The sequence below is a fragment of the Poecile atricapillus genome, chromosome 24 (genome assembly GCF_030490865.1).
Source record: "Poecile atricapillus isolate bPoeAtr1 chromosome 24, bPoeAtr1.hap1, whole genome shotgun sequence".
Classification (NCBI taxonomy): Eukaryota; Metazoa; Chordata; class Aves; order Passeriformes; family Paridae; genus Poecile; species Poecile atricapillus.
This window is the reverse complement of record NC_081272.1, coordinates 4,970,478-4,993,131: the sequence shown is the minus strand read 5'-3', so window position 1 is coordinate 4,993,131 and position 22,654 is coordinate 4,970,478. Positions and strand designations below refer to the sequence as shown.

Below are 22,654 nucleotides of genomic sequence, written 5' to 3'. Positions count from 1 at the left end.
AGGAGCCAATCAGCGCCGGCCCCGCGCGGGAACACCTCCCCCGCGCGCCGCCTGTACTGAGCGCTGATTGGTTTTGGCGCGCCGGCGGGAGCCAATGGGGAGAGAGGGCGGGGCCACCGCGGTTATGAATGGTGAGGGTCACGTGACGGGGGTGTGGGGACAATGGGGGACACGGGGGGACAGTGGGGGGGGTCGGGGGGGACAGACAGGGGATGGGGGACACGGGGACACGGGGACAGAGGGACACGGGGGGACAGGGACACGGGGACAGAGGGGGGACAGTGGGGGGGGGTCAGGGGGGACAGGCAGGGGATGGGGGACACGGGGACACGGGGACACAGGGACACGGGGACAGAGGGGCATGGGGACACGGGGACACGGGGGCACAGTGGGGGGGGTCGGGGGGACAGGCAGGGGACGGGGGACACAGGGACACGGGGACACGGGGGCACAGGGACACGGGGACACAGGGACACGGGGACAGGCAGGGGATGGGGGACACAGGGACACGGGGACACAGGGACACAGGGATGTGGAGGTGATGGCCGGGGGTGCTGCGTGGGAGGATTTTGGGGGGCTGGGTGGGGGTGCAGGGATGCTGGACAGGGGATTTGGCGGTGCTGAGATGCTGGGTGGGGGTCCAGGGATGTGGGATGGGGGATTTTGGGGTGATCAGATGCTGGGTGGTGGTGCAGGGATGTGGGATGTGGGATTTTGGGGGTGCTCAGATGCTGAGTGGGGGATTTTGGGGGTGCTCAGATGCTGGGTGGGGGATTTTGGGGGATCCTGAGCTGCTGTCCCTTGGGCTGGAGGGGCACCTGGCGGCAGAGGAGGCTGGTGGCCATGCTGAGGAGAGAATTTCGAGACCTGCAGTACTCGAAAAACCGCTATAAAACGAGCAATGGCACCGACAGGTGACAAAAATCTGTCATTGAAGTACTCTGAGAAACAGCCGGAATTACATAATCCGCCCAAAAGTGACACTCGTGTCCCAGAAAGGGACAGTGCTGGGACACTCGGGCACGAGCAGGAGCATCCCAGCAGCTCCGGGGCAGAGATATCCAGGAGATGCTCCCAGATGCTCTCAGCCTGGATCTTTTATTGCCTCAGACCCCCAGGTTTTGGTGGAATTGCTTCCCTTTCAGGCTGGGACGTGGAGAAAACAATTCAGGAGAGATCCCAGTGCAGAGCGGAGCATTCCCAGTCCCAACTGGTCCGTGCTGGGATGGCCCCGTGCCCGGCTGTGTCATCCCTGCCCCGATCCCAAATCGCCGAGCCCCAAAGGCGATGAATCAGTGGAGCATTGTGGAGCCTTGGAGCTCTCGGGAGGAGGAGGAGGAGGAGGAGGAAATGGCCGGGATGAATCATCCCGTGTTCCCTGGGAATGGCAACTGGGAATGGGAATGGGGGTGTGAGCGGGACATCCATCCCCCTGTGGGAACTGTCTCTGTGATCCCCCCCTTCCCTCCCAGCGCCACTCTGGGGACATGGGGACATCCCCGCGGGGGTCACAGGGCAGGAATTGGGGCAGGAATCCCCCAGGAGCTTCCCTGGGGTGGCAGGAACTGGTTCCCAGTGCCGCCCCCATCTCGGGGTGTGGGGGAACTGCAGCCACAACAGGCAGTGGCACTGGGGTGGCATCATGATGGGGACACCACGGGGACCCCCTGGCACATCCTGGCCGGGCTGTCCCCAGCAGCAGCTCCCGAGGTCATCCCCGTCCTGTCCCAGCACCTCGTCTGTGCCAAATCCCATTCCCATCGTGACAAATCCTGTCCCCATCATGCCAAATCCTGTCCCCATCGTGCCAAATCCCTTCCCCATCGTGCCAAATCCCGTCCCCATTGTGCCAAATACTGTCCCCATCATGCCAAATCCCATCCCCATCGTGCCAGATCCTGTCCCCATTGTGCCAAATCCCATCCCCATCGTGCCAGATCCCATCCCCATCGTGCCAGATCCTGTCCCCATCGTGCCAAATCCCATCCCCATCGTGCCAAATCCTGTCCCCATTGTGACAAATTCTGTCCCCATCGTGACAAATCCTGTCCCCATCGTGCCAAATTCTGTCCCCATCGTGACAAAGCTGGTCCCATTTGTGCCAAATTCTGTCCCCATCGCGCCAAATCTTGTCCCCATCGTGCCAAATAATGTCTCATTCATGCTAAATCCTGTCCCCATCGTGACAAATCCTGTCCCCATCGTGACAAATCCTGTCCCTATCGTGACAAATCCTGTCCTCATTGTGCCAAATTCTGTCCCCATCGTGCTAAATCCTGTCCCCATCCTGACAAATCCTGTCCCCATCATGCTAAATCCTGTCCCCATGGTGCCAAATCCTGTCCCCGTCGTGCCAGATCCCGTCCCCATCCACCCCGCAATAACCGCGGGCTCACCTGAGAGGGGCGGGGACCTGCCCTCATCCCTCTGTTCCATATTAATGAGCCTCCTCCTCCTCCCTCTCCTCCTCCTCCTCCTCCTCCCCCTGCCCGCCCAGGATCCCGGAGCGCTGCGAGTCGGGGCCGCCGGCGCTCGGTGCCAGCCGTGCTCGGTGCCAGCCGCGCTCGCCATGGCCCGTGTCACCCGTGTCACCCTCGTGTCGCAGCTCTGGCTCCTGCTCCAAGCCTCCTGCCTCTGCCTGGCCCAGCTCGTAAGTGCCGGGCGCGATCCCGCTCCACTCCGGGCAGGAATGGGGATGGAGAGGGGATGGAGAGGGGATGGAGAGGGGATGGAAAGGGGATGGAGAGGGGATGGGGATAGAGAGGGGACATTCCCCATCTCCGCTCCCTCGCAGTGCTGAACGCTTTGGGTTTATTCCCAGCTTTTCCCTCACTTTTCCCAGGAATGTCCCCCTGGGAGGGTGGGAACAGCCACAGCCCAGACCCGCCCGACACCGTGCGGGAAGTGCGGGCTTGGAAATTGGGGAATTGTTGGCTAAACAAGTTTAGTTTGATTTCCCCCTGGAGCAGCAGTGGGGAGGCTCTGTCTTTCTCACTGGATTTTCTGGGAAGTTTGCTCCTGCTTTCCTGGGATGTGCTGCAGATCCGGGCTGCGCAGGGCTGGGGGGTCTCGGACCGTCCCGGGGTTGTCCCAGGGCTCCGGGGGGGCTGCCGAGGGGTCCCCGTGGACCCTCCAGACTCACCCAGGGGCAGGAAAAAATGGATCTGGAAAAAGGGAATGTGAGCTCTGGAGCGGGGTAGGCAGCGGGATTCCACCTGGAAAAACTCTCCTTGCCTTACAACTGCTAGAAATAAACCAACAAAACCAACAGATTTTAGAGGTTCGGGGAAATTTTTCCATGTGGCTCCTGAGCTGCCTGTTGGAAACTGGGGGACGACTCCTTCCTAAACCACTCCCGGGGTCCCCGAGGGCTTGTGGGGGCAGCGGAGCGGAGCAAGGGGGATGTGGGAATTTCGGGAACAAGGAACCCTTTGGAATTCGTTCCTTGGGCAGGACAAAGGTGCCATTCAGGCGTGATCCCAGCGATGGGGACTCGCTCCCTCCCTAGCTCAGGGATTGATCCAAGGTGGAGCCAGGACTCTCCTGTTGTGTCCATGAACCAGAAGCACCTCTCATCTCTACAGATTTACATTTATTCCTATATTTATTCCTTATATTTATATTTCTTTCTGAAATGAATCCAGCCTGGGAGGCTGGAGCAGGCACAGGAGTGCAGCCCAGCCACCGTCTGCTCCCCATTTCCAGGAACACCAGGGCTTCAGTCTCCAGGACTGGAATCTCTTCCCCCTGAACTCCCTGTTAGGATAACAGAGGTTTCTTTGCCGAGTCCTGTGCAAACCTCAAAGCCAGGACTGGGCTCCGGGAGCTTCTCTGAATGGAGCTTTTGTCTGGAGCCTGGGAGCGGAGCCAGCCTGGCCCAGGGAGAGCTCACACAGAGGTGTTGGGGGTCTCCACCTCATCCTGGGCGTTTGGGCACCTAAATGCTGCCAGTGCTTCCAGAAATCCCACTCTGAGCTAAAAGGGGTCTTTGGAAGTGCTGCTCTCACCCCATGGACACCCTGCTCTGTTGGGGCAGGAAAAAGTGTCACTAAAGGACACAAAATGATTCACAGGAACACTCTCAGTGTCAGAACAAAAAACCCATGACTTTTTTCTCTGACTCCAGTATTTATAGATTCTTAACAATGGCCAGGGATTGGATAATTAAGTTACCACCTTCCCAAGCACACTGATCATGCAAAATGTCCACCCAAAGACGTTTCTTAGAAAGAATGTGATAAACAACTCATGTTTATCGGGCTCTCATGGGAAAGCAACTAAAACTATGAAAACATTATCAGAAGGTGTAATTTTCAGGAAAAGGAGGTGACAGAAATGGGGTAGAAATGCTTGGAGATCCTGCTCCAGCCAGGCAAAGAGGGAAAAAACCAAAACCAGGGAAAGAGGGAGCAGAGATGGGGTAAAATTGTCATCCCATGGAGATCCCTGCTCCATTGGGATAGGAGGCCATGGACACCAGGGAAAGGGGGAGCGGAGATGGGGTAAAATTGTCATCCCATGGAGATCCCACTCCACCAGGGCAGGAGATCCAGGGAAAGAGGAAAGAGGGGTAAAAACACTGCCATCACCCCGTGGAGACCCTGCTCTGTTCCCTGTGGACACCAGAGCAGGAGATGGGAGAAATGAGATAGAAACTGGGCAGGGAATGAGGAGCTGGAGGTGCCAGAGTGAGGAAATGTCCTGGATTTCCCCATCCACGCAGAGCTCCGACCCCTCGGCGTGTTCTCCATCCCAGCTCCCTGGAATTCCTGCTCCATTCCAGCGGCTCCCTGTGCCCCCACACATCCCGGGGTCCTTCCTGACATGGATCCCATCCCTTTCTCCCCACAGCGAGGGCCTCCAGGAGAGCCTGGCCCACGAGGGCCCCCCGGTCCCTCCGGAGTGCCGGGAGCCGATGGCATCGACGTGAGTGACGGGGAACCCGTGGGGAGGGAGGGAGGGGACACAAAAGGGACATTGTGAGTGGCACAGTGCTGCTCCCACTCCTGATTTAGGGCAGATGGAGCAGCCCCAGCTCTGCTGCTGGCAGCAAACAGAGGCTGCACCCCAAATCCAGCTCCATTCACAGCTCGGGAATCGGGGCCTGAGTGGATTTTTGGGGAATGCAGGGCAGGGAGGTTGGAATGCGCCGAAGGATGCTTGGAGGGGCTGGGGCAGGGGCCACCCCAGAGATACCCAGGGAAGGGGGGATGTGGGAGACAGTGACAATCCCAGTGGGGTTCCTGCAGAGGGACTGTGGCTCTGGATGTTCCACAGGTTGTGGAATGGGGGCCCTGTGAAGCAGCAGAAATTTCTCCAGGATGTGGTGTTATTTTGGTGTTATTTATACCCAGAGCAGCCAATGTGCTTTGGAAACCCCAGCAAACCCTCATAAAACCCCATCAAACCCTCATAAAACCCCATCACAGCCCTCACTAAATGCCAGCCCTTCACAAACTCCAGGAGAACCCTCTCAAAACCCTCAAAAAAACACCCCAAAAATCGGCCCTGAGAAAACCCTAGAACAACCTCCAATTCCCCCTCACAAAACCCCAATAAAATCCTCACAAAACCCCAGTTCCCCCTCACAAAACCCCAATTCCCCCTCACAAAACCCCAATAAAACCCTCACAGAACCCCTGTTCCCCCTCACAAAACCCCAATAAAACCCTCACAAAACCCCAATAAAACCCTCAGAAAACCCCAGTTCCCCCTCACAAAACCCCAATTCCCCCTCACAAAACCCCAATAAAACCCTCACAAAACCCCAATTCCCCCTCACAAAACCCCAATAAAACCCTCACAGAACCCCAGTTCCCCCTCAGAAAACCCCAATTCCCCCTCACAAAACCCCAATAAAACCCTCACAAAACCCCAAGAAAACCCTCACAAAACCCCAATTCCCCCTCACAAAACCCCAGTTCCCCCTCACAAAGCCCCAGTTCCCCCTCACAAAACCTCAATAAAACCCTCACAAAACCCCAATAAAGCCCTCACAAAAGCCCAGCCCACTCTTCCCAATGCCGCCCCATCCTGCCCTGCCTGTGGGATCCAGCACCTCCCTCCTGTCTTAGGAGTGAGACAGGGATCCCAAAACCCTCTGTGGGGTGAGCGATCACTTTTCCACCTTCTCCCCTTTTCCCAGGGTGACAAAGGTCCTGCTGGAGCCCCGGGATCCCCGGTGAGTACCCAGCCCTCCCTCAGCTTCCCGGTGATCCCGCTCCTTCCAGAGGGGCTCATTCCAACCTGATCCCATTTTTTCTCTTTTCCAGGGTGTCAAGGGTGAGCCTGGAGCCCCTGGTCCGGATGGACCTCCAGGGAAGCCGGGCATTGATGTGAGAACTGACCCCATCCCCTGGTGGTGTCCCTGCCCGTGGGGTCCCAGCAAACTCCTCCTGTCCCCGGTGTCTGGGGGACACCACATGAAATCATGCCCAAATCCCCTTCTGCAGGAGCTGAAACTACTTTGGGAATCCCAAATGAGCTCAGGAAGAGCTTTTGCCACCTTTTTTTCCACCTTTGGGATCCCAGCAGAGCTCAGGAAGAGCTTCTGCCACCCCTTCCCACCCTGGGAACTCCAGAAGAGCTTCTGTCACCCCTTCCCACCTTGGGAACTCCAAAAGAGCTTCTGCCACCCCTTCCCACCTTGGGAACTCCAGAAGAGCTTCTGCCACCCCTTCCCACCTTGGGAACTCCAGAAGAGCTTCTGCCACCCCTTCCCGCCTTGGGAATTCCAAAAGAGCTTCTGTCACCCCTTCCCACCCTGGGAACTCCAGAAGAGTTTTCTGTCACCCCTTCCCACCTTGGGAACTCCAAAAGAGTTTCTGCCACCCCTTCCCACCTTGGGAACTCCAAAAGAGTTTCTGTCACCCCTTCCCACCTTGGGAACTCCAAAAGAGCTTCTGCCACCCCTTCCCACCCTGGGAATTCCAAAAGAGCTTCTGTCACCCCTTCCCACCTTGGCAATTCCAGAAGAGCTTGGGAATTGCTTCTTCCACCCCTGCCCACCTTTGGGATCCCAGCAGAGCTCCTCTTGTTTTCCCCCAGTATAAATCTGAAGCAATTCCTAGTCCCCCGCTGTCCCCACTTCCTTGGCACCTATGAGGTGGCACTGGTGACTTTGCCACTGTCCCCTCCTGGGCACAGCCCGGCAGAAGTGGTGGCAGGAAGGGGATGGAGCTGCCACCTGACCCTGCCTGTCCCCAGGTCCCCTGGGTGGGGTCCCAGGGGTGTGTGATGGGAGCCTGGGGAGGTTTGGGTGGGTTCCTGCCCCATCCCAGGGGTAAAACCAGGATCAGGGATGGGTGGAGCTTCCCAGGTGTACCTGCCAGGCTGGACGTGCCCAGGGTGTGAGGGTCCTTGCAGGGCACCCCCGTGCCATGGAATTCCACCCTTGGCCCCTCCTGATGGATTCAACCCAGCAAAAACTCCTGGCTGGAGAGCAGGAGGAGTGGGAATGACTCCCTGTGTCTCTTCCCTTGCAGGGCCTGACGGGAGCGAAAGGGGAGCCAGGACCTATCGGCAGGCCAGGAGTTAAAGTGAGTGAGGGGCCGCCCCAAGCTCCCACATTCCCAAATTCCCACCTTCCCAAGATCCCACCTTCCTAAATTCCCACCTTCCCAAATCCCATATTCCAAATTTCCCACCTTCTCAGGATCCCACATTCCCAAATTCCCACCTTCCCAAGATCCCACATTCCCAGTTTCCCACCTTCCCAAGATCCCACATTCCCAGTTTCCCACCTTCCCAAGATCCCACATTCCCAGTTTCCCACCTTCCCAAGATCCCACCTTCCCAAATTCCCACCTTCCCAAGCTCCCACATTCCCAAATTCCCACCTTCCCAAGCTCCCACATTCCCAATTTCCCACCTTCCCAAGCTCCCACATTCCCAATTTCCCACATTCCCAGGATCCCATATTCCCAAATCCCCACCTTCCCAAGCTCCCACATTCCCATTTTCCCACCTTCCCAGGATTCCACATTCCCATTTTCCCACATTCCCAGGCTCCCACCTTTCCAGGCTCCCCCCTCCCCTCCCAGGCCCAGCCTAGGATCATCTCCATCCCTCTGGAAGGGATCCATGGATGCAGGATCCATGGCTGACAGAGTTTTTGGCCCTGAGGCTGCATCCAGGGAGGGGGAATTGCCAGGGCAGATCCTCCTTTTCCAGCTCCTGACTCTGCTCTTGTGTCCTGGCAGGGCCAGCCTGGACTCCCAGGGCCACCAGGGCTCCCTGTGAGTATCTGCTGCTCCCATGTGTGGGGTGGGGACCCTCCAAGTCCCCCCTGCCCCATCCTTGGTGCCAGGGTGGGAATTGCCCTCCTTGGGGCAGGAATTCTGATGGATTTGGGGAATTTAAACCAATTGAAGCTTGCTTTTTGTTGCAGGGTCCTTCACTGCCAGGACCCCCTGTAAGTGACACGCTGGGGCTGGGATGGGTGGCCTGGGATCCTGCTGGGAATTGTGCAGGAGGAGCTCAAACCTCAGCACCCCCAGAGGGGAGGAATCAGGATGGGACCTCTCTCATTCCATGAATTTCTCTCCCTTCTCCCTAAGGGGCTTCCAGGCCAGGTTGGACTTCCCGGAGAGATCGGGGTGCTGGGACCCAAGGTGAGGAGTCAGGAGGGGGCATGGACAAACCTCCCCTCCTTCTGCCTGGAGCTGCTTCTGTGCCCTTCAGGGCTCCTGGGATAGTCAGGGATGATCCTGAAACGTGGGAATGGAGGTTTCCCTGGTGCCATCACCCCGGGGGTGTCCCCATTCCTGCTGGGACATACCGGCCCTTTGGCTCTCCACCTCCCCTCCCCATCCCAAATTCTCCTTTCCTGGCCTTCTGTCCCAGGGTGATCCCGGACCCGACGGCCCCAGAGGTCCCCCAGGCCCTCCAGGGAAGCCTGTGAGTATCTCCCAGCTACCTCCAGGAGGGGCAACCTTCCCGAGGCTCATCCCAGGGACTGGAGCTGGAATTCAGGCTCTGGCTCTCACCTCCCACCCCATCCTTTGCTCCCTGCTCCATCCTGATGTAAAACCAACCACAGAATTCACAGGTTTCCTTCCCTGCAGGGCCTCCCGGGACACCTCCAAGGCCTGGAAGGCAGCGCTGATTTCTTGGTGAGAGCTGCCATGACCTTGTCTCTTGCTGTGACCAGGGTGTGTCCAGACTTTTCCCAGTCATTCCCAACTCATCCTTGTCCTTCATCTTCTCCCAGTGCCCCACCAGCTGCCCTCCAGGTCCCAAGGGCCCCCAGGGACTGCAGGGACTGAAGGTAAGGAGGTCCTGGAGCTGCCATGGGGGGGAAAAATGGGAATTGTCACTTCCAGGATGTGGTGGAGTGAAGGATCCTTCTCTGGGATCTCTGGAGCACCAGGACAGGGAGGTCTGGAGGAAAAGGTGCTGTGGGAATGGTCCCTGAGGGTCCCCAGCCCCTTCCTGGGGGTGGCACCCTGTGCCAAAGCCCCAGCCCCAGCTCAGGATGTCACCTGTGGGATTTTGAGTCACCCCTAATGTCACCTGTGGGATTCTGAGCCCATTCCATGGCACCTGTGGGATTCTGAGCTCCCCCCAACGTCACCTGTGGGATTGTGAGCCCCCCTCAATGTCACCTGTGGGATTTTGAGTCCCACCACGTCCCCTCTGGGCACACCAGGGTGGGATGTGGAGCCAGGATGGCTCTGTGGGACGTGGCCACCAGAATGGTGCCAGCCCCCTGTGGCTTTGCCGGGGTTTTCCTCATGGATTTCCTCTCCTCCCCTCAGGGACACAGAGGCCGCCCCGGGGCCCTTGGAGAGCCCGGCAAGCAGGGAGAGCCGGTGAGTGTTCCACCAGGATCCCACCAGGATCCCACCTGGATCTCAGCTGGATCCCACCCAGATCCCAGCAGGATCCCAGCAGGATCTCAGCTGGATCCCAGCCAGATCCCACCAGGATCCCACCAGGATCTCAGCTGGATCCCAGCCAGATCCCAGCAGGATCCCACCAGGATCTCAGCTGGATCCCAGCCAGATCCCACCAGGATCCCAGCCAGATCCCAGCCAGATCCCACCAGGATCTCAGCTGGATCCCATTAGGATCCCATCAGGATCTCAGCCGGATCCCAGTAGGATCCAGGTGTGGCTGTCCCTGTGGGGCTGGACCCAGGGAAGGAGTTTTGGGAAGGGAGGGAGATGGGAAACGAGGGAATGGGAGACCACGGTGACCTTCCCATGGTGACCTGCTGGGCAGGGCCCCCTGTCCCCATCCCCTGCTGTGTGCCAGCTGGGGGCTGTGGTGTCCCCTGGGTGCTTTGTCCCCCCTCTCCCCCCAACATTTCCTTTTCTCTCCATTCCCAGGGCCCCAAGGGGGATGTTGGTGCCTCTGGAGAACAGGGAGTCCCAGGCCCTCCGGTAAATCCTTTATTCCTTTTTTCCCCTGTCCCCCAAGTGCTGCAGGAACTGGGAGTAGGCTCTTTGTCCTTGTCCCCAACACCAGGGAGGTGACACTGGCATGTCCCCACTCCCAGCACTGGGACTGAAGCAAAGCCTTCATCCCATCCCTCTCCCAGCCATGGATGCCACCACCTCTCCCTCTGGAGAGCTCCACGGGCACCTGGGTTGTTCCCAGGGATAATTTGGGATAAATCCCTGCTGTACACTGAGTCTTCCTTGCCTTGAGGGGAATTAAAGCCACTGGAATTCTTGGAGCACTTTGAAGATGAAAAGCAATTACTGGGCTAAGCCCTCCACACCAGGAAAGGGCAAAACCACTTTGAAGCCAAGAGCTCTGGCACAGGGAAGTGGCTCCAGTTTGGGCCCGCTGGAGTTATGGAACTGACAGCTGGAAAAGCACCTGGTGGGGGGCTCTGGAATTAGGAGGGACTGGAATTCCTCGTGTTTGGCAGAACTGGTGGATTCCCAGTGTTGGGTTTTGCTGTAATTGCTGCTTCCCCCTGGGCTGCTCCTGGGGTTTATTTCCAGCTAAATTGGCTGTGGTTTCCTTCCCTGCAGGGACCTCAGGGCCTCAGGGGTTATCCTGGCATGGCAGGACCCAAGGGAGAGACGGTGAGTGCAGGTGGCATCCCCCGGCTCCAGGATCAAGATCCCATGGAAATCATTCCCTGCGGCATCCTTCCCATGCTGGGCCATCTCAAGGATGCTGCCTGTGGAGCAGGGATGGATTGGGATGGGAGCTGACCTTTCCATGCTCTCTTTCCAGGGTCCTGCTGGGTACAAGGGTATGGTCGGCAGCATCGGAGCAGCGGGGCGGCCGGTGGGTGCCCCCTCACCCCTGGGTGCTCTGGGATCACACTTTTCCCTGCTCAATCCTTGCTTTCCTCTCTCCTCCAGGGCAGGGAAGGCCCCAAGGGACCACCTGGGGACCCTGGTGACAAGGGAGAGCTGGTAGGTGTCCCCCCTCCAGTGCCACTGTCCCCTTTTCCCCAGCCTGGCACCGTTCCTACATGGAAAGGGATTGGGGTGCCCTCGAGGGGCATCTCCATCTCCCAGCTCTGTCCCCAGCAGGACACTGACACTTGTCCCCTCCTGCTCTAGGGTGGCCGTGGCATCAGGGGACCCCAGGGTGACACTGGCCCCAAGGGGGAGAATGTGAGTTCAGCTGGTGGCACCTGTGCCATTGCATGTCCTTGTCCCCTCCAGCACAGACCTGGAATGTTCTTTTCACTTCCCACATTTTTTTTTGTCCCCACCGGGAGCCTTTGGGTCCCTTTGAGGTGTCACATGAGTGACCCTTCCCCCCTTCCAGGGCCTCCCTGGCATCGATGGCAAGGATGGCACCCCAGGTATCCCTGGAGTGAAGGTGAGAGCTGCAGGTGCTTGCACAGGGAATGGCAAAGGGAATAACGTCCCTTGGCATGGCAGCTCCTGGCCACAGGGTCAGGGGCAGTGTCCCCCCTTGGGCAGAGTCCCTTGCCCACCTGTGGGCACCCCATTCCCGGTGACACCCCCTCTCCCCCTTGCAGGGTGGCACAGGACAGGCCGGACGCCCGGGAACGCCGGGACACCGGGGACAAGCTGTGAGTGCAGGACCCCCCAGCCTGTCCCCTGAGGGGTGACACCCCTCTGCCAGGGGTGCCAGCACCCCGCAGGGACACCGAGCTGTGCCCAGGGGTGACACCCGGGGGTGCCAGCACCCTGCAGGGACACCAAGCTGTGCCCAGGGGTGACAGCCAGGGGTGACACCCAGTGCCAAGGCCAGGGGTGCCAGCACCCTGCAGGGACACCGAGCTGTGCCCAGGGGTGACACTCGGGGGTGACACCCAGTGCCAAGGCCAGGGGTGCCAGGGCCACTGTGGGGACACCGAGCTGTGCCCAGGGGTTGATCCCAGCTTTATTTCCTTAGGGATTGCCGGGCCAGCCAGGAAGCAAAGGTGGCCCAGGTGACAAGGTGGGTGACGCCTCTGAGCACCCACCCCGAGGCTCTTGTCCCCTCCTTTGTTTGTTTTGTTCCCGCTGTCCCCTCGCTGTCCCCACTGACCCTCCTCTCTCTCCTGTCCCAGGGTGAAGCTGGTCCTCGGGGCCACCCCGGTGTCACCGGTGCCCCAGGGCAGCTTGTAAGTACCGAGATGTCCCCGTGTCCCTCCCGGGCACAGCCTCGGGGTTGATCTCTCTCTTTTCTCCTTTTTTTTCCCCCGGTTCCTGGAAGCTAAAAGCGGAATTGAGCGCTTTATTCCCACCCTGCTCCTCCTGGGAATCCCCTGGGATCGCTGCTCCTGTCACCACCCCGCGGTGGCGACAAGGACAGGGCCACCCCTCCCTCGGGGAGGGCCAAGGAGCACAGGACACCGGTGAATCCCATCTTTTGTGGGGATTTTCTCTCCCATTTTTAGGGCGAGCCCGGACCTCGGGGTGAGCAGGGCCCGCAGGGTGTCCCCGGGCTGAAGGTGAGCTGGGGACACCACGGGGATGTGGCCACGCCAGGAGGGGCTGGCCCTGACCCCGCTCCTTTCCCGCAGGGTGACAGGGGTGAGCGTGGCCTCGTGGGGCCCCCCGGCGAGCAGGGCAGAGTGGTGAGTTGTCCCCAAAGCTGGGCTGGGACACTGGACATGCTCTGAGCTGTCCCCAAAGCTGGGCTGGGACACTGGACATGCTCTGAGCTGTCCCCAAATCCAGGCTGGGACACTGGACATGCTCTGAGCTGTCCCCAAAGCCAGGCTGGGACACTGGACATGCTCTGAGCTGTCCCCAAATCCAGGCTGGGACACTGGACATGCTCTGAGCTGTCCCCAAAGCCAGGCTGGGACACTGGACATGCTCTGAGCTGTCCCCAAAGCCACTCTGGGACATGTGGGATGCTCTGAGCTGTTCCCAAATCCAGGCTGGGACACGGGGGATGCTCTGAGCTGTCCCTAAATCTGGTGAGTCATCCCCAGAGCTGGGCTGGGACACAGGACATGCTCTGAGCTGTTCCCAAAGCCACTCTGGGACATGTGGGATGCTCTGAGCTGTTCCCAAAGCCACTCTGGGACATATGGGATGCTCTGAGCTGTCCCCAAAGCCACTCTGGGACATGTGGGATGCTCTGAGCTGTCCCCAAATCCAGGCTGGGACACGGGGGATGCTCAGCCCCAGGATGGGGGATGCCAAACCTGGATCAGCAGGACACAGCCACGCCTCCCCCTTTGATCCCGGGGTCAATCCCATGCTTGTCATGCTGCTGAGGCATTAGGGAATCGCTCAGGGATTAATGGGACCACGCTGGGTTTGCAGTCCCAGCTGGGACAGGAATTTCCTCCCGTCCCAGGAGAGTGGGGAGGCCACCCAGCCCATCTCCAGAGCTTTCCTGTACTGGAAAAACAGCAAATAAAAAGAGATTTTTAGTGCTTTTCCTGGGGACAGGAATCCATCCCTGGAAGGTCACTACTCTTGGCATGGTTTCTCCATAGTTTTGTGCCTTGTCCCCCCTCAGAGCTGGGACTTAGGGGAGGATGGGATGTTGGGATCAGCTGAAGGATGGGGAGCTGCCCGTGCACCTCAACGCCTTGGGGAGAATTCCCTGATGGGTAAAATCCTTTCCATTGTCTCCTCACTCATTTTCTCATATTCCTTGGATTTCCAGGGGCCGAAGGGCGAGCAGGGCCCACCAGGCATCCCAGGACCCCAGGGCTTGCCAGGAGTCAAAGGAGACAAGGTGACAGCTCCAGGGACAGCAGGGTGGCTTCCTGGGGATGCTGCTCTGCGCTGAGCTGATCCCGTTTTTCCCTTTTCCCAGGGCTCTCCAGGGAAAACCGGCCCCAAAGGCAGCATTGTGAGTACATCCCAGGGGTTTAACAGAGCTGGGTGTAACACTGGCTCCAGGAACCTTCTCCATGAATTCTCCATGAATTCCCAGAGGGTTTCCAAAGCTGCAGAGGGTGGGGGTGACTTTGGGAAGGTTCCCATCTCTCCTTGCCTTTCCTTTAGGGAGATCCGGGTGTCCACGGCCTGGCAGGGCTCAAGGGAGAGAAGGTGGGTGCATTCAAATGATTCCTGGGAATGCTGGGGGATCCCTTCCCATGCTGGGGGATCCCACCTGGCCTTAAATCCCAGCTCCATCCCTAAATTCCTGCTGTGTCCTCATTGCCTTTCCCATGTCCTCTGTCCCCAGGGGGAATCAGGAGAGCCAGGACCCAAGGGACAGGTGAGTGAGAAGGGGGGGTTTGGCACCAAGGGGACCCCACAACTTGAGAGGATTTGTGGGATCCTCAGCCAGAGTGGATCCTCCTGGCTGAGGTGCTGGTGATCCACGGAGCTGCTGGGTGCTGAGGGAACGTTTTCCCCTGGAGATGGGGGCCAGTGAGCACAATCAGCCCTGGGTTTGGGCTCAGCTCCTCTTTGGGGTTAAACCATGAATTCAGGCTCAGCCTCTGGGCTCTGCCCTGGGTTCAGGCTCAGCCCCAGTTTGGGATCCAGCCCTGGATTCAGGCTCAGCCTCTGGGCTCTGCCCTGGGTTCAAGCTCAGCTCCATTTGGATCCAGCCCTGGATTCAGGCTCAGCCCCATTTGGGATCCAGCGCTGGGTTCAGGCTCAGCCCCATGTGGGATCCAGCCCTGGGTTCAGGCTCAGCCCCAGTTTGGGATTCAGCCCTGGATTCAGGCTCAGCCCCAGTTTGGGATCCAGCCCTGGGTTCAGGCTCAGCCCCATTTGGGATCCAGTCCTGGATTCAGGCTCAGCCCCATTTGGGATCCAGCCCTGGGTTCAGGCTCAGCCCCATGTGGGATCCAGCCCTGGGTTCAGGCTCAGCCCCATGTGGGATCCAGCCCTGGGTTCAGGCTCAGCCCCATGTGGGATCCAGCCCTAGATTCAGGCTCAGCCCCATTTGGGATCCAGCCCTGGATTCAGGCTCAGCCCCAGTTTGGGATCCAGCCCTGGGTTCAGGCTCAGCCCCATTTGCGATCCAGCCCTGGATTCAGGCTCAGCCCCAGTTTGGGATCCAGCTCTGGATTCAGCCCTTGCCCCATTTGGGATCCAGCCCTGGCTGTGTTTTTTGGGAGATTTTGGGCTCTCGGGGTGCAGCCTCAGGACAGGCTGAGCCCCTCATGCCCCCGTTCCTCCATCCCTCCTCCAGCAAGGCATCCAGGGAGACCTCGGCTTTCCGGGCCCTTCGGGGGATGCCGGAGCTCCGGGAATTCGGGGTTATCCCGGCCCGCCCGGCCCGCGGGGGCTCGTGGGGGAGCGCGGAGTGCCGGGAATGCCGGGCCCAAGGGGCACAGCCGTGAGTATCCCGATCCCACATCCCTCCTCGCCCTCCCGCTGCCCTCAGCTGCCCCAGCTCTGCAGGAATGTCCTCTCCTTCCCACCAATCCCTCTGGGAATGAGGGGCTGTTCCACTCAGGAGCTGGGAGGGGTGGGATCCTGCCTTCCTGGGGAGGAATTCTGTCTTTCCTGCTGTGTATGGCATCCATAAACCGTCCCTATATAAAGCAGTCAGCTGCAGGGGTTTGCAGGGTTGGGATTTTCCCCTAAAAAACCATTTTGGACTCAAATGCCACGAGTGGGATGCACGGAGTGAGCTGAGCATGGAGCACTTGCACTGGGGCAGAATGGGGAAGAGCAGGGTGGGAAGGTGACCTGGGATTGGGATTTGGATTTGGGTTGGGAATGGCTTTGGGAGGGGACAGAAGGAGCGAAATTCCCTTCCTGGCAGGGCCGGGATGCTGGGGACCAGCACATCGTGGATGTGGTGCTGAAGATGCTGCAAGGTGAGGGCTGAGTGGGGCCACCACATCCCATGGATCCATCCCATAGATCCATCCCATGGATCCATCCCATGGATCCTGTCCCATGGATCCCGTCCCATGGATCCCGTCCCATGGATCCATCCCATGGATCCCATCCCATGGATCCATCCCATGGCTTCCATCCCATGGCTTCCATCCCATGGCTTCCATCCCATCGATCCCATCCCATCGATCCCATCCCATCGATCCCAACCCATGGATCCATCCCATGGATCCTTCCTATGGATCCATCCCATGGCTCCCATCCCATGGCTCCCATCCCATCGATCCATCCCATCGATTCCATCCCATGGATCCCATCCCATGGCTCCCATCCCATGGCTCCCATCCCATCGATCCATCCCATCAGTCCCATCCTATCCCATCCCATCCCATCCCATCCCATCCCATCCCATCCCATCCCATCCCATCCCATCCCATCCCATCCCATCCCATCCCATCCCATCCCATGGATCCATCCCATCCCATCCCATGGATCCATCCCATGGATCCCATCCCATGGATCCCATCCCATTGATCCCATCCCATTGATCCCATCCCATGGATCCATCCCATGGATCCCAGCCTGGCCCCTCTCTGCCCCACAGAGCAGCTGGCAGAGGTGGCTGTGAGTGCCAAGAGAGCTGCCCTGGGTGGGGTCGGGGCCGTCGGACCCCCCGGCCCCCCCGGGCCCCCAGGGCCGCCTGGTGAGCAGGGTCCCCACGGCCCCATGGGACCCCGAGGTGTCCCTGGAATCCTGGGAGCTGCCGGACAGATCGGGAATGTCGGACCCAAAGGTGGGTGGAGGTGGCAGGTGCCAGCTACAAACCCTCCTGGGGGTGACACTGCCACGCTTGTCCCCATCCCCAGGGGGGCAGCGCCCTCCTCTCCCAGCCGGGCTTTCCACGGATTCCTTCCCTCCTTTTTATACCCACAGGGAAGAGAGGAGAGAAGGGCGAGCGGGGAGAAGTTGGCCGTGGCCACCCGGGAATGCCGGGTCCTCCAGGGATCCCAGGTGAGCCCAGGTGTCCCCAGCACTGGCACGGCCAAGTGACCTTGGGCACCTTGGGGTGATGAGCCCAGGGGTGCCCAGGGACCTTTGGATCCATCCCACAAAACCTGCCCAGCTCCATCCTGTCAGCCTGCTCAGATTTATCCCACAAAAACTACACAGGCTCATCCCTCAAAAACTGCCCCAGTTCATCCCACAAAACTGCCCCAGTTCATCCCTCAAAAACTGCCCCAGTTCATCCCACAAAAACTGCCCCAGTTCATCCCACAAAAACTGCCCAGGCTCATCCCATAAATCAACCCAAAACCTGCCCAGGATCCTCCCACAAAAGCTGCCCATAAAACCTGCTCAAGATCATCCCACAAAACCTGAGCAGTCTCATCCCACAAAACCTGAACAGTCTCATCCCACAAAACCTCAGCTTCATCCCACAGAACCTGCCCAGGTTCATCCTGTAAATTTTCCCAGATTCATCCCACAAAATCTGCCTGGGCCTCATCCCACCAAGCTCCTACCAGGATCATCCTTCCCCTCCTTCTTCCTCACCTCTGCCACCTTTTTCCTGCTCTCTGGAATTGCTCTTCCCACACCCCTCCCATTCCCAAACCCCAATCCCCATTTCCCAAGGCTCAGCATCCCACCAGCCGCATTCCCCTCTCTGAAGATGCCGTTCCCATTCCAGGTCTCCCGGGCATTCCTGGCCACGCTCAGGATGGCAAAGCGGGCGAGCGGGGCCTGCCGGGCTCCCCGGGCGAGGCTGGCAGGCCGGGATTGCCGGGCCCCCCGGGATTCCCGGGATTTTGCGAGCCGGCCGCGTGCCTGGGAGCCTCAGCCTACGCGGCCGCTCGCCTCACCGAGCCAGGGAGCGTGAAGGGCCCCCTGTACTGAGGAATTCACCGTGGAAAATCCGTTCCCAAAGTTACCACAACACTGCAATTCCATGAGGAGCAGCTTCCATGATTTCCCAGTTCTTGGGAATGCCGGAGTGAGGGCGGCCACAGGGAGAACACAGCCATAGGAAGGTAATTTTGGTGTTGGAACACGTTGCCGGCACAGTTTGGGAATAAAGGGTGGCCTCAAATCCTGGTTCCATCCATGGGGTTCCAAACCTGCTCCTTGTGCCCTTTCCCCCCCAAAAATAAATTGGAATAAATTTTATAAACCCCTCTCCCTGTGATGTTTGAAGGAACCCGTGGAAATTCCTTTTTTATCCTTTCCTTTCTTAACCTTTCTTTTTTAAATTGGAATTTTTAAAGCCCCCTCTAAAATCGTGGTTCGATTATTTAAGAGAATTCCCAGCTCCAACTTGGTCACTCCCATACCAGTGTAAAATAGGGATAAAAATAGGAATATTTTATAATTGTGACGAGGAAAACACCAACTTTTGGAAAAAATGGACAATAAAACCAAGCTGGATTCTTAATAAATGGAATGATGTGTGGATTTCTCTGGATCAAAGCAAGGCCATGGAGGGGTGCAGACTTTTGAGGGTTGAAGTTGCTCCATCCCATAAGGAAGGAGCTTGGATGCCATTCCAGAGAGATTGAAACCCAAGTGTGGAGATGGAACAGCTGGAAAACATCCAACCCGCTCCCAAATCCCTGTTGGAAGAGGGGAAGGAACAGCTTGGCTGAGCCTCCCTTTCCGGGGAGATTCATCCCGATCCTTTTCCCTGGAATTCCCGTTGAATTCCTGAGGAATTCCCGTTGTCCCTCCCTCCAGGGAATCCTGCTCCAGCTGTGCCGCACATCTGGGGCACATCCCAGCCCTTCCTGCCTCTCTTGCCCAGGAGAGGGAGCTGCCAGCCTGTGGAATTCGCTCTTCCAGCCTGGGATATTCCCGATAAACGCGCTTTTCCTTTTGGAAAGGGCTGGAGCATCCCCCGGGACTGGGCTGAGCTCCCAGCTTCTCTCTGGGGGAAAAAAGGGGAGTTCCCTTCCTTTGATCTCTTCCACTTTTAGGATGGACACTGAAGCTCTGGAAGGGGCTGGGAGAAGGGAACGAGGGCTGGAAGGGGCCGGGAGCTGAATTTTGGTCCTGGAGCAGGGAACAGCCACTTCCAGGTGGGACTGAGGGCTGGAAGGGAAAAGCCACTTCCCAGGACAGCCCCAGCAAAAGCTCGGCTGGACCTGTGGGGCATCCTGGGCATCCAGGAGGATCCAGGAACCCTCGGGCCTCCTCAGCACAGCCCAGGCAGGGATGGGATGAGCTCCAGCACATCCAGGGATGCTGCTCCAGCTGATCCCTCTGCTGCCAGAGCCAGCAGAGCTTCCCAGAAAGTGCAGAGGGCAGTGGTGAGAGAGCTCTGACCTTCCTGATCCATCCCGCACATCCCAGGAGGCTTTGGCAGCTGGGAATCCAGAGCCTGGCAAAGCTGGCGTCTGGGAAGACTAAAACAATCAGGAATTAATTAAAATTCCGAAAAGTGACCGTCTGGAGCTCCTGGCTCTCTCTCCCACCTGCTCGTCCCTCGTGGATTCTCCTGGGACCAGCACACCTCAGCTGATCCCTGCTCCCGGATATCCAAACCATGGCCAGGTACGGCTTCATTTCCAAGCAAAACCAGGTGGAACCTTTCCAAATTATTCTAAATGCTTTAACAATCTGCTACTGCAGCCACAAAATTCCCGGGAATATGGATGGGCAGAGTCCAGTGTCCTGCCTTCCTTCTGTGGGATGGGAAAAGCAAAAGGGAAGAAGGGAAAGGGAATAAAGGAACCACTTTGGTATTGCACCAATTCTTCCTCAAGACTTGAGACCACCCGTGGGAGCTTTCCTTTTCTTCCCAGCTCCTTGGAAAGCTGCAGATAAAGAGGAAAGGAAGACTCAGGATGAATGATAGTCTGGAATAATTAAATTAAATGAGCAGGGACACCCTCCCGTATCCCAGGTTGTTCCAACCTGGCTGTGGACCCTTCCAGGAATGCAGCAGCCAGTTTCCCTGGGAAATCCATCCCAGCCCCTTCCCACCCTCCCAAGGAAGAATTTTTTTCCCCCAAAATCTCGTCTAAAGGACATTTTTTATCCCAAAAGGCACCGTGTCCCCCTCGGTTATCCACGGTCACCCACGGGGGCCATCCCGAAATCTCATGCCGGTGTTCATCCCGTGGCCATGAATAATTCAGGTACACCAGGAAAGCTTCCCCGGGACTGCTGCATCGATGAGCCCAAATCACCTGGAGGGGGTGAAGATGAGCTAATCACCATTTGTTTTCTCTTGAAAGCTGATTAACCACTAATTAGAATATTAAACAAGGGCTTAAATACGTAAATGAGCAGCTGAGGGCAGAGCTCGTTATTGGAGGTGCTATAAAATTCCTGATTTTTATTCCTTTTATTTTCATTCCTTTTATTTTTATTCCTCCTGGACCCAAGCTGCCCTCACCAAGAACTCGGGCTGCCCTTGGAGTGCCAAACACCTCGGAGAAAACGACATCAGGAACTTGGGGGTGTGAATTCTGTTTAACATGGAAAAGGGTCCCCGTTTGTATTCAGGGGCCCATGGCGGCGAGCAGGTTTCTGCCTCTGAAAATTAGGAAAGGAGCAGGATTTCTTCTGGACCCAAATCACCCCCACCTAGAACTCGGGTTGTTCTTGAAGTACCAAATGCCTCTGACAAACACACCAGGAACTTGTGCTGGGGGGAAATGTTCTTTCCCCTGGGAAAGAGCCGCTGTTCATGTCCTGGGGCCCGTGGTGGCGAGTGGGTTTCTGCCTCTGAGAATTAAGAACGCAGCAGGAAAGGAGCAGGATTTCTCCTGGTCCCAAACCATCCCCAGCTGGAACTCGGGCTGCTCTTGAAGTACCAAACGCCTCTGACAAGCTGACATCAGGAACTTGTGCTGGGGGGAGTTTTCTTTCCCCTGTTCATGTCCAGGGGACCATGATGACAATGAGCTTCTGCCTCTGAAAATCACGACTGGAGAAGGATTTCTCCTGGACCCAAGCCGTCCCCACCTGTGTTGTCCTGAAAACTCAGTTTTTCGATCTTGTTGCCATAATTTTAAGAACTTTCCCAGGACAGTGCCTGTAAACACAGATATGTATTCATTCTTTCTGCTACACGTCCTTTGATGGACGTCTGGCACGCCCAGTGTGATTGGGAAGGTGCTAACCTGACATTCCAATCCCTGCTCATTGCCCAGAATCTATAAATACTGAAATTGGAAGAATAAAACCAGTTTTTCCTTGTCATAGGGGAGCTGTGTCTGAGTCATTGTGTGTCCTACAGCGACACTCCTGGAACTCAGGCTCTGACAAAGCCTCTGACAAGCTGCCATCAGGAACTTGGAGAGGTTTGTTCTCTTTCCTCTTGAAATGGAAATTGTCCAGGGGCTCATGGCTGTGTTCACAGCCTGCACCACCACATCATGCCGGGAAATGTTCTTAGTTCCTTCTCTGTCTGAGCTTTTAGGGTTTGGCATATTGCTTCCTTGTGGTCTTGTATTGAAAAGCCACTCAGGCTATCCACGAGTCTTCACAGAAATGAAAGTGAACGTTGTTTATTTCTATCTTTAGCACACCTTTTATAGGGTTTGTCAGGGTCTGTGGGCTAAGCAAGTTACTATTGGCCAATGCACACAGGTTTACATTCTTTCTCTCATGCACAAGGATATAGTTTTGTTTTATTCTCTCTCTTGCAGGAGAGTTTCAAGGACATTAGCCCTTAATATCACCACTTATACCAAAGGCTGGTTTGTGCAGACAGGCCTTTATTAAAATATCATTCCCACCTTCTGTTAAAATGTTCTCTACAGTCTTGCCCCACAGTTTTTTTGTCTGACACTCACTTCATAGGCCAGCTAAGAAACTGTTTTACCTTTGGGCTTTCTTTTGGGCTACTCCATACTCCCCCAGAGCCAAAAATTTTAGGATGCTTACGGTCCAGTCCACACGTGCCTTGTGGGTTTGGTTGTTAGAACATCACAGTGTAGCAACTGTCCCTCTCCCTTTGGGGCTTCCCAGATCCTTTCCATGGTGTTCCTGAATAAACTGAGGGAATTCTTGGGTCTTTGAGACAGCACAGAGTGAATGAGCTGGGTCCTTCATCTGCCTTTAGAATTTTCTGATTCAAAAACAAATACCTTTTGGCTGGCTTCATTCATCCCTTAAATCTGAAAGAGCAAACTAGATTATTTCTAGCATTAATACTCTTGTGCCAGTACAGGATACAAATTCTCTGCTGTCCTATTGCCAGCTCTCATATCCTCCACCTCTCTATATGCTCCATCAGGTTTCTGTGAGACATAAGCTCAGAAGAATTTAAGATTTTAGAGAAGCTGAGGCCTTAATTAAAAATCAGCCTTGTTAAATCTAATTAAAATAAATAAATAGGTCTCGTTAAAATTAAAGGTAGATATAAAAACTTGGCTAAAATCAGAGGTTAATCATTGGCTAATAACTGATTGTCTGTCAACTTTATGTTTGTTCAGCTGGGCTGTAATGAGAAA

General features: G+C 56.9%; 1 protein-coding gene across 1 annotated transcript; it reads left to right on the top strand.

Annotated features, from left to right (window-relative positions):
- Window positions 1-112: 112 nt before the first annotated feature.
- COL9A2 (collagen type IX alpha 2 chain) lies at window positions 113-18,569 on the top strand. The gene is made up of 34 exons (XM_058856449.1): window positions 113-131; window positions 1,146-1,213; window positions 2,498-2,650; window positions 4,852-4,926; window positions 6,146-6,181; window positions 6,273-6,335; window positions 7,485-7,538; window positions 8,202-8,237; window positions 8,390-8,413; window positions 8,559-8,612; window positions 8,845-8,898; window positions 9,066-9,113; window positions 9,212-9,268; window positions 9,759-9,812; window positions 10,332-10,385; window positions 10,986-11,039; window positions 11,194-11,247; window positions 11,325-11,378; window positions 11,529-11,582; window positions 11,740-11,793; window positions 11,957-12,010; window positions 12,337-12,381; window positions 12,494-12,547; window positions 12,824-12,877; window positions 12,950-13,003; window positions 14,053-14,124; window positions 14,206-14,241; window positions 14,397-14,441; window positions 14,581-14,613; window positions 15,541-15,687; window positions 16,120-16,174; window positions 16,801-16,989; window positions 17,130-17,207; window positions 17,887-18,569. Exons 1-34 carry the CDS (start codon window positions 125-127, stop codon window positions 18,090-18,092), a joined length of 2,229 nt encoding a protein of 742 aa, XP_058712432.1. The 5' UTR covers window positions 113-124; the 3' UTR covers window positions 18,093-18,569.
- The last annotated feature ends 4,085 nt before the right edge of the window (window positions 18,570-22,654 follow it).